This window comes from Lycorma delicatula, chromosome 9 (assembly GCF_047948215.1).
Source record: "Lycorma delicatula isolate Av1 chromosome 9, ASM4794821v1, whole genome shotgun sequence".
Classification (NCBI taxonomy): domain Eukaryota; kingdom Metazoa; phylum Arthropoda; class Insecta; order Hemiptera; family Fulgoridae; genus Lycorma; species Lycorma delicatula.
In genome coordinates, this window is record NC_134463.1 from 9,181,865 (window position 1) to 9,197,813 (window position 15,949).

General features: G+C 27.5%; 1 protein-coding gene across 7 annotated transcripts in view; it reads right to left on the reverse strand.

The window, feature by feature from the left end:
* Positions 1-15,949, reverse strand: part of lqf (epsin homolog lqf) — a 119,766-nt gene that overhangs the window by 50,914 nt on the left and 52,903 nt on the right. For 6 of the 7 annotated variants that reach the window (XM_075375652.1, XM_075375654.1, XM_075375651.1 and 3 more), the window contains one exon: positions 130-219. In XM_075375652.1, coding sequence (XP_075231767.1) covers positions 130-219 — 90 coding nt within the window. Of the gene's footprint in view, positions 1-129; positions 220-3,575; positions 3,642-15,949 lie in introns of those variants that run through there. The other variant, XM_075375653.1, reaches the window with a different exon arrangement.

Here is a 15,949-nt window from a genome sequence, read left to right on the forward strand (position 1 = left end):
AGAAATATGATGGGACTAATAGCTGTTGAATAATAAATGCGGTTACTTTTCAAATTATCACCTGGTATATTTTACCACATAGGTAATTTATTAATTTTTAACTATTTTCAACTATAAATATATGTATACCTGAGCATCAGAATAATTGTGAGCAAGATTTTTAATATTTCTCCGTAAACCTGCCACATTCACCTGCATATCTTCTCTTTGACGACGCATCTGAATTAACAAAAATAAATTAAATTGTAAACATAAAAGAAGTAAAAATATAAACCAAAATTTAATCACAAAAATTCATTTAAAAGAAAAGAAGCCTGTATGAATAATGAATGAATAATCAATTAATCGTGCACACATTACATTCTTTTTTTATCTTTTTTCATAATAACAATTACTGAAAAAAAAAGTTTTTTCTGAATATTAGAAAAATAAGAAATATTTAAATATTATTTCTGGAAAATAAATTTATTTCTTGCAAGAAAATATATGACATACTAGATATAAAAATTCAGTATATTTACAGATTTTGTAAACATTAAATTAAGTGACAATGTCACAGATTACAATAATAAAATTTCCATGCTATAAATGAAAAAGGAAAAATTCAAACACAACAAAAACAAGAAAAAGCAAAGATGCAAAAAAAACACTTCCAAGCAATACATACAATACTAGATTCAGCCAATGTGTTTGTCCTGATAATTAAGTCTGGACATACACACAAGCAGAATGATGTCTATGACCACAACATGCAAATTTTGATCAACGAAATGAATATAGCGAGTTTATTAAAACAAAATTTACAAATACACCAATGCATTTGACAAAAAAAAGAAAGTAAGTTAAAAACTTGAAAAATTTTGACTTATAAAGTCAAAATTAGTGAAATTATGAATTAAGAGCAAATAACCTAGGGAATAGAGATAAGAATTAAATGAAATCAGTAATGATAATAGGACTTTGTTTGTTATGGTCTGTGAATTACAGCACAGTTGTAATAGTAAGTAATTACAAATAGAAAAAACCCAATTATGAAAAACTAATTATTTAATTATGGAAAATAATTTATATGGCAAAAATATATATTAACATCTTAAATCCTTCACAAAACTTATAACAGCACTGTGTGTGTATGTGTGTGTGTGTGTGTGTGTGTATGCATGTGTGTATGCATATGTGTATGTGTATGTGTGGGTGTGTGTGTATGTGTGTGTGTGTATGTATGTATGTGTGTGTATTTATGTGGGTATGTGTGTGTATTTATGTGGGTGTGTGTGTGTGTGTGTGTGTATGTGTATGTGTATGTGTATGTGTATGTATGTGTGTGTGTGTGTGTGTGTGTGTGTGTGTGCACGTGTGTGTATTAAAAATGGGAAAAAACATTTGTTACTAATTCTTTTTTTACATACAAAATCTGTTAAGTACAGCAACTTAAATACACAGTAATGCATTTTTCATTCCAGGCAAGTCGTAACTAAATCTAACTAAAATGGCCTTTTTAGTAACTAATTTGTATCAAAGCATAACAATAAATACAAACAGAAAGGGAACCTAAATAAGATAACCAATCTCTTTTAAAGAGTAACAATAGTAACAAAAAAGGGTAGTACATGACAGGCAGCAATACACCTGAAAGAGTAACTCTTTCAATTGACTAGTTTAGTTAAAGATCTGCATCCCATACTAATATCAATTAAATAAATAACAAGAGAATTGAAGAAAAAAGGATTTGATGAAATCGGAACTGAATATTTGGGAAATATGCAATACTCCATTTACAGTTAAATATACAAGATAATACAATTTACAGAGAAGATATATTGAAATGGAACGTACATAGGATTGGATAAACATTACATAAAATACCTATAAAACTTTAAAACATAGAAATAATTTTTACTAATAGTATCATAAATTAAAAGTCTAATTTTTTATGTAAAATTTGATTTTCAAAGAAACTACAAGTTTTAGTCTTTTAACAAAAAAAATGTTTCCATGCGACAAGAATGCTTAAAAATAATAAAAAATTATTTCTTAATTATATAGTAGTTATTCCTGAACTTAAACTAGAGGTAAGTCTGTTGAATAATCTATTTAAAAAGAAATTCTACACAATATTTTGTCCTATAATTGGGTAACAGTTTTTATTACCACAACACATATTTACAATATTACTTTTATTAGTTACAGACATTCAATTTTTCCTGAAATATAATCTGACTGCTATAAATCACAGTGGCCTAATAAATATTCAAAGTTCACTCAAACTTATTGGTATCATATTTAATAAAAACCTTTTTGTATAAACTTTACATTAAAATAAAAAAAAGACAGTGTTAAGACATTTATATTTTCAATTTATTTCCCCCTTAAATAAAAGTTAAGTTTTAATGGGAAGAAGTTGTACATACATAAAAAATAAACTTTACTGAATTAAAAAATTGATTTTTTCATGAATATTAATAATAGTAATAAATTAGGTACAGAGATAAAACAAGTAAAAAAAATTATGAAAAAGTATTTTCCCAATATTATGTTTTTAGTTCAAGGTAATATAAATTTTGGTCTGAAATAACTATGTATTTGTATAAGAACAATAATCTGTTCATAGCTCATTTATTATATTCTTTTTATGAAGGGAACAAAATTGACTCAAAATTCAGTCTGATGTTTTCACAAAGCAACTTGTGATGTTTTCACAAGTTGTGAAAACATCAGACTGATAAATATAAATTAAATATGATAAATTATATGATAAATAAATATGATAAATAAATATGATAATTAAATATGATAAATTAAATATATATATATATATATATATATATATATATATTTAATACTTAAACAAAATTTCAATTATTGCTTTTTATTTATAAATCTATTTGAAATTCTCCTTTTTCATTAGTATTTTAAATATTTACTATTTCATTAAATGAATAAATTCATTACAAGCTTATTTTAAGATGAAATTGGTATTTTTTTTTCTAAAATTAAAATTTTTATTAATAATTTTTAATAGCTAATTTATTAGTTACATTATTTAACTTTTCAAGAAAAATGTAATGTAATTATAATGCATCTAAGCAGATACCAAAATGATTGAACAAAAGTGAATTAACCATAAGAAAAAACTACATCTAGAAATGAACTAGATAAAAACATTCAATAACAAACCACACCTAATAATTAAATTTAAAAAAATGTTAAAAAAATGACATGGCATGTATACATGGCAATTTATTTGATTTCCTATTTTCTGTCTTTCAAGATTACAAGTGCATATTTTTCATGAATGAATAAAAAACATACAGATGAAACATTACACCCATTTGAATGAAACAGCCTGTAATCTTTAACATAAATTAACCAACATCCACCGCACACAGATAATACTATTAAGATAAATCAATAATATAAAAAATGTAAGTAACTAATTTAATTAATTATAAGATATTCTACCACTTCATGAATGGTCAATAACACAATTCAAAATAATTTATTTATATTTATGAAAAATAAATAAATTGAATTAATAATATACACCAACACCAATAATAAATTTATAGACAAACCTTTCAATTCGAAAATTAATCTAAATCGCAAAAGCAAATTTTCTAACAAAAAGCGTACGTAGTTTTTCAAAGCACAAACAAAACAAAAATTTATTTAATGCTTATCATTATCAGTAAAAGATTAATTGCCTTTTAAAACTAAGTTTAAAACATAAGAGTTGCTTATCTAATAACAAAAAGAAAAAACTTTAATGATACATTATCTAAACTGTTTACAATTGTTTTAAGAATTTTTACTTGAACACTGTTAAATATATTTTAAATATATAAGAAATACTATTAAATGATATAATTAAAAATATTATTCACAAAAGCACGCAAAATATTGTTTCTTACTGGATTATTTGCTATAAATAAATATGACAGCTTAGTTGTCATACAATGTTATTAATAATAAATCCAGAAAATCAAAGAAAAATATTGTTAATAAAGTTGAAACACAACTTTCTAATGTCTGACTACAACCTCAATAATTTTATCTTTATAATGAGACTCAAACATGAATATCATTAACATCCTTCATTAATGTATAAAAAATAATTAAAATTGAAAACAAAATTAAAAAGCGTTAATGAATTACAGCTGAATGAAGATAACATACACCTGCATTTATAACAATCACGTTACATCTTTGCCAAAGCTCTAATAACACTAAAATTTGAGGAAAGTTCAATTTTATTTCCCCATCACATTTGTAACGTATACAATTTCATTTCATAACTGAAATTCTTTTTCAAAAAATGTAGTAAAACTAAAAAAAAATGTGCACATTTTCATTATGTTTATATAACATGAATTTACATACAAAGAGAAATCTCAAAATATCATACAAAAATCTAAAAATATGTCCTACAACTTTTTCACATTTTCCTTGTCCAATCTCATCATCTATCAATTAAAAGTGTTTTTTAATTTCAAATAATAGCTATTTCTATTATGAACAGTTATTAAAAAAAAATGAATTATTATTTGATGAGCCGAATAAGAAAATGAGTATTTTATTAAAAACAATCATTATTATGTGATGCATGAACTGATATTGCTAAATAATAGTCTATTTCACAGACTATGAACAGGATACAACTCAAGAAAATGATAGCCATCGCATCTTTTTTCTACAATAGCAATTACATAGTTTGTATACGTTATCATGATTGTTTAAGTATTTTTTTCACAAACACTTGATGCAGTAGTTTTTTTTTTAATTACCAGTTCATCACTGTAGTATTAACTGTTACATTTAAATTATTGAGATTACACCCTTATTAAACTTAATAAACAAACGTACTAGTTTAATTTTTAAAAATAACCAAACCAAATTATTTAATAAAATAATTTGCAAATAGTTAGAAATACTTGAAACTGACTGATAAATGGAAAACTATATATTAATTACTAACTAGCAAAAATTATTACTCATCAGGCAGTTATTAGGACATATTTTTCAAATATTTACTGTGCTTTCTACATGGTTGTGACACTGAAATAAAGACAGATTTAGGAGCAAATAGGATACTTTACAATAATTTTATTAAGTAAGCTACTAAGCTTCAAATACACAGCAAAAAAAAAAGTAACTAATAAAAGTCTGTATATAATTTCTAAACAAACAAACCAGTAAGATAAAAAAAGAGGAAAAGTAGCAAATAAAATTTCAAAAAACAATCAGAACACAAAAGGTTACACGTTATGTTGAGAAAACATTTATACTAGGGCAATAGATACACTAATATTATTATTCCTCATTATTCCTCAAGACATTTATTCATATTATCTACCGCGTTTGTTCAAACAATTTACTACTAGTATGTAAGTTAAGTCAAGAAAAAAATCACATTAAAATAATACTTAAAAAAATCATTTCAATAAAACAATGTGAAAGCAAATATAAAAATACAATAAATTACTATTTCCAAAAACAAAACAATTAGGAAAATACATAAAACAAAATTTTTAATATCTTTAACAAATTTTTATTTTTTAAAATCAAAAACATCATAATATAATTAAATGTAATTAATACTTGTAAAAAATCACAATAAAACTTATTTAAAAAATGTAAGATCAAAGTAAAAATGAGGAAAAAGTTAAAAGAAGACCGAATGATTACATACCAAATGAAATACGAAAAGATTAGGTTATAATGTATAGAAAAGTAGATTTTTAAATTTATTTTTACTGGATAAAAATGTTTATTCCAATAAGTATAACAGATTCGGTTGACATCTGGAAAAATATTATTGTATACATTATAAAATTATTTTCACTAAAAAATATTCAGATATCTATTAGGTAATAAGGTAAGGTAAGGTAAGGTAAAATTAAAATAAAAATATATATATTTAACTAAAAGGTTCAAGTTTTCTAATTCGAATGAGATATATGAGGTCTGTAAATAAAGTAATGAGACCGGTTCAGAAAAACTTTTTATTTACAATCCAATTATACGTGGACTCTATAACCTTTGAGTGTTTTTTTAAAGTCTGGAACAGGAAAAGGTCGCAGGGACTCAAGTCAGGTGAATAAGGTGGTTGAGGAACTACAGGAAAGTTTTTTTTTTTGTTGCCAAAAACTCATTAATTGAGAGTGCAATGTGACAAGGTGCATTGTAATGATGCAGCATCCAGTTGTCTTTGATGGCTGGTCTCACGTAGGTTTTCTGCAGTCTTTCAAGAATTTCTCGGTAAACATATTGATTTACAGTCTGTCCTGTAGACAAAAACTCCAAAAATCTCCGATTCGCTCAACACTGTCATCATGTTCTGATGGTAACTGTCTTCCACAGCATGGATCGTCCGCAACTGTTTCCCAGCCATCTGAAAATGCTTTAAACCACCTAAAACTTAGGCTTATGACAGAGCATCATCTTCATTCACCCTTTACAATTTTGAAAAAGTTTCAGTAGCATTCTCACAGAGTTTAACACAAAACTTGACTGCACAACGTTGCTCATAATTAGTTCACTCATTTTTGAAATGCACAACAAAAACTCGTTTCATTAAAAGTTTGTCTTCATCTCATGTGGCAACTATAGACTTAAAATATTAATACTTAATATAAATCAGCTGTTTATATAACAATGTTTACTAGTATAACTTTACAGTGTTGCCACTTTGGCTGCCAAAAAAATACTAGTCTCATTACTTTATTTTGTATATTATATGAAAACCACAAAATATTATCAAAATAAACAATTTTTTTTTAATTTTATCAATAAGTTAAGGAAAGTAATAATTTTCAAAATAGTGTGGAATACACTGAGGTTATAGTATAAAAAAATATTATAAAAATAAATAAAGTAAGGTTCTGGAAAAAAACAATAGCAAACTACATTTCCTTACAACCTGTTAATAAAGAGAATGTCCTAAGAGTGTAGTGTGTAGAAAAGTCAAACAGATGAAATAAGGATAAAATATCAAAAGTTAAATCTATGTATAATAAACAAATTCATGTATAAGGAAAGTTAAACGTATGCTACAATTTCCCTTTAAATAAGAAATAATAACATAATACTGATATCTAGTAGGTCAATGCCATCATGTAAAATTAATAATAAAATATGGAAATAATATGATCTGCTATTACTTTAACTGTACAGATAATATAAACTACACACATGTCTATAAGAAAGGAACTGGCTACAACTCTATAATTTATCTAACATACATTTTTATTATTGTTTAATATATATATATAACAGCATAACACCACAGTATTGATGAGTTTCACACTAGTTTTCGGGCTGAAAACTGTATTCTCATTGAAGGGTAAGTGTGCTATTCCATGGAAAAAAAGAACTGTCACAGTATTTTCCTGGTTGGAACAAGGGAAAGGTATAAACCTGATTATAGCAGCGTCATAAAGTACACAATTAAGTAAAAAATAAAAGTATTTAAAATTTATATTAATTAGAAATAATAAATACATGAAATAATAACAATAATTAAATATATGAGTAACTACAAAAACACCAATTCTGATGGCATTAATGAAACTTATTTGAGCAAATATTATTTATATACAAAATAATTTTGTACACAACAAATTAATATTATTTAAAAATTTATCAATAGAGCTACACTATTATATTGTTTCTGTAAAACAGAATGTTTTAATTTTACTTCAAATAAATTGATGAGAAGATCTTTTAAATGGGGTAGTAATTTATTAAAAACGGCTATGAAAACATAACATCATTAAATAGTATGGAAATTATACACAAACAATTCATAATCTATTTTGATAGAGATGGATATAACAACTTTTTTAAGGGTATGTAACTATTTTCTTAACAAAGGTTGTACAAAATTAAACAAAATGCACGGGTAAGTCAAAATCTTTGATTTAAAAATATATCCGTTCGATATTATTCAGGTTAACAGTGCCAAACAAAGATTTGACAGCCCAATTTTGAATCTTGAAAATTGATTCTGACTTTTTCAAGAAATCCTTTTGAGAAACAATATTACATTTCAGATGAAAATATAAATAGCATAAAACATATTTGATGATTATGACAAGCTTAGCAGTTTTCTAAGACACTTCAAAATAATGTAAATCAAAAATATAATTATTACCTGAACATTGAAAAGGAATGCACTATTAAAGTTTATTTTAAAAAATATATCTATTCATTTAAACAGCAAACAACAAAATTGAAATAAAACATTAGACAGGAGAATTTTGTAAGCAACAGCATATAAAATTGAAAAATAATACTGCAAGGGCCTCCTATTAGAAAGCAAATGAAAATAGGGGTAAACAATCCATCATTCATAAACTGAAAATGTGAAATTTACACAAAAATTAAATTAAAAACTAAAAAAAGTAACAATAAAAAGTTGCATATTTACACAATTACACTGTATATAAAACAAAATGAAATCAAGAACCTGATTTTGAAGAGCATTATTTCATTTGAGTTTAAAAATTAATAATTTATCAACAGAGTTAGCCAACTCATTATTAATCCTACAAAACCATAACTGAAATCTGAAATACCTAAACATTTATCCTAAGGTCTTCCTCATCAGAACTGATGACTTAAAAAAAAATAGAAACACGGTGGCTATATTAAGTAAATTGCTTTGGAGTAGGGTAATTTAAGTTCTTGCAAGGGAGGAGGGGAAACCCACCGGGTTGGTCTAGTGGTGAACGCGTCTTCCCAAATCAGCTGATTTGGAAGGCGAGAGTTCCAGCGTTCAAGTCCTAGTAAAGCCAGTTATTTTTACACGGATTTGAATACTAGATCGTGGATACCGGTGTTCTTTGGTGGTTGGGTTTCAATTAACCACACATCTCAGGAATGGTCGAACTGAGAATGTACAAGACTACACTTCATTTACACTCATACATATCATCCTCATCATCCTCTGAAGTATTATCTAAACGGTAGTTACCGGAGGCTAAACAGGAAAAGAAAGAAAGAAAGGGAGGAGGGGAATAAATCATCATTACACATGTAACCTCTTCACAGCTAGGAACTTAACATAGCACCATTTCTTTCCATATCCAATTCCTCAGTAATTACCTACACAATTTAAGTAATACACAAATCCTTCTGTATTACATCAGAAACAGACTAATGACTTTTATGATTACAAAAAAAAATTAGATAAGTAAACTCAAAATTACATAAAAACTAATAAAAATCTGTAAAAAAAGGCCCTGACAAAAATCTAAAATCATTTAGAAAATAAATGAAGCAGGAATTCTGCTTTGGAAATTCTGTTTAAGCTGGAGATAATTAACCAGACAACTGTTATTAGCTCAAAAAATACTCAAATTAAATTTGTGATTATACTATATGAAAAACATAATTTCCAGATGGAGAATAAGATAACATAGTTAACAGGAGGCAGAGAAGAAAGCAAAAATTTTATGACAAATCAACATCAAGACAAAGGTGTAAGTGAAACAAAATGAAAAATGTTAAAATTTTCTGAGTACATTTTTAAGAATTGCCTATGAATACAGAAAGACTTTAATGGGATTTTTTTGTTGTAATCTGAAATGGAGTATCATACATTAGCAAATAATATGTTGTGATGAAATGAAAAAACAATTTAAAATTTACAACAGCATAATTGAAATATTGTTATAATATGCTTACTTCTTGATCAAATAAACTAGGCAACAACTAATCTATCTGTTGCATGAGTATGAAGAATAAAATTTAACAGAAATAAAGATAGATGAACAATTGATAATAAACGAATTTGAATATAAAAAAAAACTTGTATAGTTATATTAAGTGACATAACGAAAAAAAAGATAGATTTATATAAACAATTCCTACAAAAGTTTGTTTTTGTTTACCTATTCAATGAACACATTACTAGCTAATTTACAGAACGCTGGTTCAGATATTTAGCTACAAAAGTTTATTTATTTCCCTTTATTATCCAGTTTCTTTATTAACCAGTTTTTAAAAATGTGCTCAGAAAAAAGATTAAATTTATATAAAAAAAAATTAATACAGTTAGTTCTAAAACTAAACTAAATTGATTAAACACATCCTAAATGCTATACTTTTTGTATCAGTGTGCATTGTTTCATTAATGCTTTAATGCACAGGTCTCATACATACACAATTTTCTCTAACTCCTTCCAGTGTAGTTTGATTCTGGATAAACTAAACTGTATTAAAAATAGAATAATATAAACTGCAGTTACATGTATATATGAATAACTATGATTATGAATAGAACACCATTCTTATGGTTATAAAATCACCTTGTTTTTTATACAACATCAAGCTAGTCAACCAACTTCCACACAACCTATCAATCATCCAACCACACATCTTTCATATCTATTAATAACTTACCTAAAAACAAATTGAAAAAATGATTAAACCACCCTTCTGACATTAGAAAAACCTCGGGTAACACAATCAGGGTGTAGCTAGTTTATTAGTTTCTTATTTCCCTTAATAAAGTTCTCTAAGTTAAATGCAAATTAATCTTCTTCTTTACAAAAACATAGTAGGTTAAATCTTAACATTACTTTGTTTAGATATAAAAAAAATGTTAAATATAAGTAAAACTGAATATCAAATATTTTACATAATCAAAAACATGGTAAGTAACCTGAATTATACGTTTTAAGATTGAAATACATAGCTATAGTTACAAGAAAAATAACTATAACATTAAAATATGATAAAATAAAATATTAATGCAATTTTTAAAGATTACTCTTTTAACAAAAATAAATATACACCTAAAAATAAAGGAAAACATAGAAAAAAGATTATAATCAAAAGTGTTAAGGCAGTTTATATTTAATCATATTTTATAAAATACTAGACTGATGTCTTACTTGGAAACCTTACATTAACTAATACTTAGAACTAAGTTAGAAAGTGGACTTTATTAGAACTAATGTTAACAAATTTTATAGTTTGACAGTACAAAACACCTCAATAACATCATTATTATGTACATCAAATTATGGGTACACTCCCATCAATCAGATTAGTGTAGATTAAAGGAGACTTGGCTTTTGTATGGTTGTCGTAATTCTTTATTAAATACCATTCAAAGACATTCATCAAAATCTCTGAGCAGTAGACAAATGTGTTTTATACACATATACTTAACAAAATGATATGATTCATAACTTTCAAACAAGCTGCCGCTATCTACTTAAAAACTGCTTAGTTTTCAAGTAAATTTGTTGCATTTAAAATACTTTTCACAGCTGCAAAATTGGTTGACCAATCCCTTATAATATCTTTATTACCTACAGAAAACATTGCTATTCACAGACTTTTAAAAATAACAATTAAATAGATACTTTCATAGAATAATTACCAGCAAACACACACAACACAGTTAGTCATTTAAAATTTCATGATAAAAAACTACAAATAATTCTCATAGTTGCATAACTATGTCATAAAACACCGCATGAGGAAATTAGCCACTAGGCCAATGAATTTTAAGTAACTCCTGTCAGATTTCACATATTATTTATTTAATACTTCATAATTATTTGTGAAGTTGTGGACAACATAAAAAAGTTACAAAATGATTAATTGTATTTTTTAGATTAATTAATTACTATTGTTAGTAAAATATGCTGTAGCATAAGTATAAAAGTTTAACATAAAGTATAAGTTTAACAGAAAAAGTTTAACACTACGTTTTTACACACAGCTGTGCGGAGCTTCTGTCATTAGTCGACTGGCTCAACAATGAGAGAGAAACAAATGTATTACTAATAACTAACCTATATTATTTATATTTTATTAAATCACATTTTATTTTATTAATTACATGACATTCAAAACGTTAACATGCCACCCCCGCTGAAGGCGCAGGCTTCAAGATACATCAGGAAGTTGGCAAAGTTTAACTAGGGGTCGTTTTATTAATCCTTTAGAAGTTTTTACTGTGTCAACGCAAGCCTTGCCATCAGTTCCCTAGTGCAAATTAATGATACGGCCCAACTCCCAATGAAGAGGTGGCCTAAAGTCTTCTTTAATGAGTACTAACGCATCTGGCTTTAGTGATGGAAAGTCTTTGGCCCATTTATGGCGTTGTTGAAGGGTAGACAAATATTCATTTGACCAACATTTCCAAAAATTTTGATACATTTGGTTGGTATGCTGCCAATTTGTTAATTTATTAGTATTGAGTGGAGTATAATCTGGTACTAGAAAAGAGCATAGGGGTTTACCAACAAGGAAATGAGCAGGTTACGAACTTAGATCATTAGGATTGCTGGAAAGAGGAATAAGAGGTTTAGAGTTAACACATGCTTCTACCTTAACTAATAAGGTTTCTAATTCATCGTACAGCAAATATGGTTTCCCAGACTGATTTTATTCCTGCCTCCCACAACCCTCCAGAATGGGGTACACGGGGGTGGAATAAAATGCCAGTTGATGCACAAAACGAATTCAATTGCTGTAAGTGAGTAATTGTGTAACTATTTTATCCAATAGTTGTTGCAATTCTTTCAGTTCATTTTTCGCTCCAACGAAATTGGTTCCATTGTCACAATAAAGGTTTTTCATAACGCCTCGCCTAAATACCATCCTTTCAAGGGCTTCAATAAATTTCCTGGTTGTAAGGTCTGGAACCAGTTCTAAGTGGATAGCCTTAGTAGCCATGCAAATGAAAAGAGCAACGTACGCCTTGTTTGGTAAAGACTTCCGTTGATAATTTCTTCTGTAAAGGAAGGGTCCACAAAAGTCCACTCCACTATTCTCAAATGGTTGAGATGGTTGTACTCTGTGCGAAGGTAAGTCTCCCATAAGATGTTTGCAGTTTTCAGTGCAGTTCTTCTACAGTTGAAACAATTTTTGACAATATTACGCATTAAAACCTTTCCGTTTATTGGCCAAAACTTTGTTCTTACATTTGCAAGGAGTGCTTGAGGACCAGCATGTAAAGTATTAAAGTGATCCTGTAGCGTTATCAAATTGGTCACACGATGGTCTGACGGGAGGAGTATAGGATGCTTGTGATTAGATTTAACCTGCCTCCGACTCTGATTATTCCCATTTCATCAATGAAGGGAGCCAGTGATTTAAGTCTGTTACTTACTTCCTTGTTGTTTTTAAGCCAATAAAGATCTTCAACAAAAGGCTTGTTGTGCTTGTTTAATCCATGTAGTTTCAGCTTCAGAAAAATCTTGATAGGTTAAATGTCCGGTAAATTTGTTATCAGGGGTTTTGCAATTTTTACTAAAACATTGGCAGAGAGCTGTAATCCGCAGTAGTTTAATCCAGCTAGAAAATCTGTCGATTAATTCAAAGTATGTTAGAGTTGATAATTAGATTGTGTTGCATGAAAGAAGAGTTGCAATCTGCTGTTTGATTTTAGTGAGAAAAAGATACAAACACTAACTGAAATTCATCTAACTTGAAACAGTTATTAATTAAATGAAATAAGTGCTCAGCAGGTGCAACATAGTATTTCACAACAGTTTAGTAATTCTAATGGGTGAATGACACAGGAGGATCCTTTTGAATCAACAATCTCAAAGTAACAGAAGATTTAGAAGTAAAATTCAAACTTTTACATTGGACAATCAGGGGCTCTGTTCAAGAACACTTAGGTCTGAAAAATATGCAGTAGTAGGTGGGTTTCTTGGGAACAAACTTCTGGAGCAAACAATTACATTTTATGGATGCAGATGTAACATTACTATTTTCAAAATCAGGAACCACGGTAAGCAATCTCAGTCAGATGGTGATGTCAAACACTAAGTGCAAAAATGAGAAACCAAGTTTCCGTCTTCTGACAACATGATAAAGGAAAAGCATAACTGAAAACCTTTCATCCTTTTTAAGATAAAAATTATGTTATTACAAGAGCACCCAAAGAATTATCTTGAAGGATAATCAGGTAGATTTAGAATCAGAAGTATAAATGTAAAAAAAGTAGTAATTCTAGTAAATGAGAATAAAAAGAAAGACCTGTCACAAAGCAGGAATACATGAAGTTAATATATATTGAGGAAATGATCGCTTTATCAGATGATGTTTAAAGAAACATATTAGAAAAGGTTGTTGTTTTAAAAACAGTTTGACTGTGCATAAAGAAATACAAAAATTAGGCAGAAGGGATAATTGACATCCCACCAGAATTATTATCTCGTTTAGTACAAGCAGGATTGAACAGGCTATATAAATTAGTAATAGAAAATTAACAGCAAGAGACTTGAGAAGTACAATAAAAAACATTTTTAATAAATCAAAGAAAGTAAAGCACATAAGTGTGAGAATTAATGCACTAACTTCTCATGTAAGGTGGAAGGTGAACCAGATGTAATAGTTTGGTTTTTGAAAGGACTTGTCCTGCAAGTGAGACCATTCTTGCCCTATGAATAATATTAGCAAACAAAATTTAGAATAAAGCCAGTCATTAACATGGGATCAGTAGTTCTAGAACAAGAATTTGATAATGTAGTATAAAGCAATGTTTAAAATTTGAAGGAAAATTAGACTAAATTGCAGAAATGAATATACAACCTGCAAAAAAAGAAAACAGGGACAAAATAGAAGATGAAAACAGACAAGTTATGAGAGCAGAGCAACCATCAAAGATAAAATATGTTATGATGATTCACGGATGACATTGTTCTTTTGATAAAAACCAAAATAAAAAAGTCTACACTCGATTGTATGGATTTTATCACTTGGTACAGATTTGCTGCTAGAAGAGAAATATTTTCTAAAATAAATAAGAACAGAACAATGACAATGGAATGCAACATAATAATTAAGTCATTTAATGGTAAAAAGGAATCATAATGCACCAGACATTGTAGAATTTTAAATCTAGGTAGTAAAATTACAAAAGACAAACAAAACAGATGGAAATCAAAAGCACACTGTCACAAGCAGGAAAAATATTACAGAAAATAAACTCAATAAACAGCCCTTTTTAAAACTATTAACAATCAGCTGCCTCTTACCAACCTTCCCAGCGACACCAGAATATATTCTCTTGAACATCTTCTAAAATTAGAAAATTAGCACAGAACAGAAAGGAAGAATAGCTTCAAATCAATATTAAGATGTTTACAGGTAATATCGAGCCTGGGTTCAAATACCGGTCAGGCATGGCATTTTCATACGCTACAAAAATTGTCATTCATCTCATCCTCTGAAGCAATACCCAGAGGTTAAAAAAAAAAAATCAAGCAAACTAAAACAACCAAAAAACATGAAATGAATATTTATATTCTTCACCATCCTGGAACCAAATGTTAAAATCATATGCTAATAAAAACAGATTACTTTGAAATAAAATACTTATATCTCTACTCATAATGGTAAATTTGACTGAGTGCTGTTAATCAGAAGATTCTAATGGTAGATTAAACTCAATGTACAAACATTGTTAACACAAATAGAAAAATGTATTTTATTTTTAAAAAATCAGTGTAGGGTGGGAGTAGATCGGCCACCTTAAGAATTAACCCATAGTAAGTATCAATTATCAAACAATGAACAAGTACCAAATGCTACATAGACAATGTGTTAGCTATTAATTAATGGTAGCATTTTTTATAAATTCAAACAAATTTTCTGACTGTTAATCTCATGAAATTGTTAATATAGAAAGAATTATTAAAGGTAAAATAATAAAATTATTTAAAAAAATCAATAGTATGAAAATTAATAGCAGTATTATAATATTACTTACTAATAATAAATGTAAATTAATAAACATTATGTACCGGCAGAATTCTTCATCTAATTTCATAAACAATTTCATCATCATACTAATAAATTGAATTAGTCTACATAATGAAAGTAGACACAGGTGAATGACAACTAATAAAAAATATATACTTAAAATGATAAATTAAATTACAGTGACACTGTAACAGCTGAAATAGTGAAACCATAA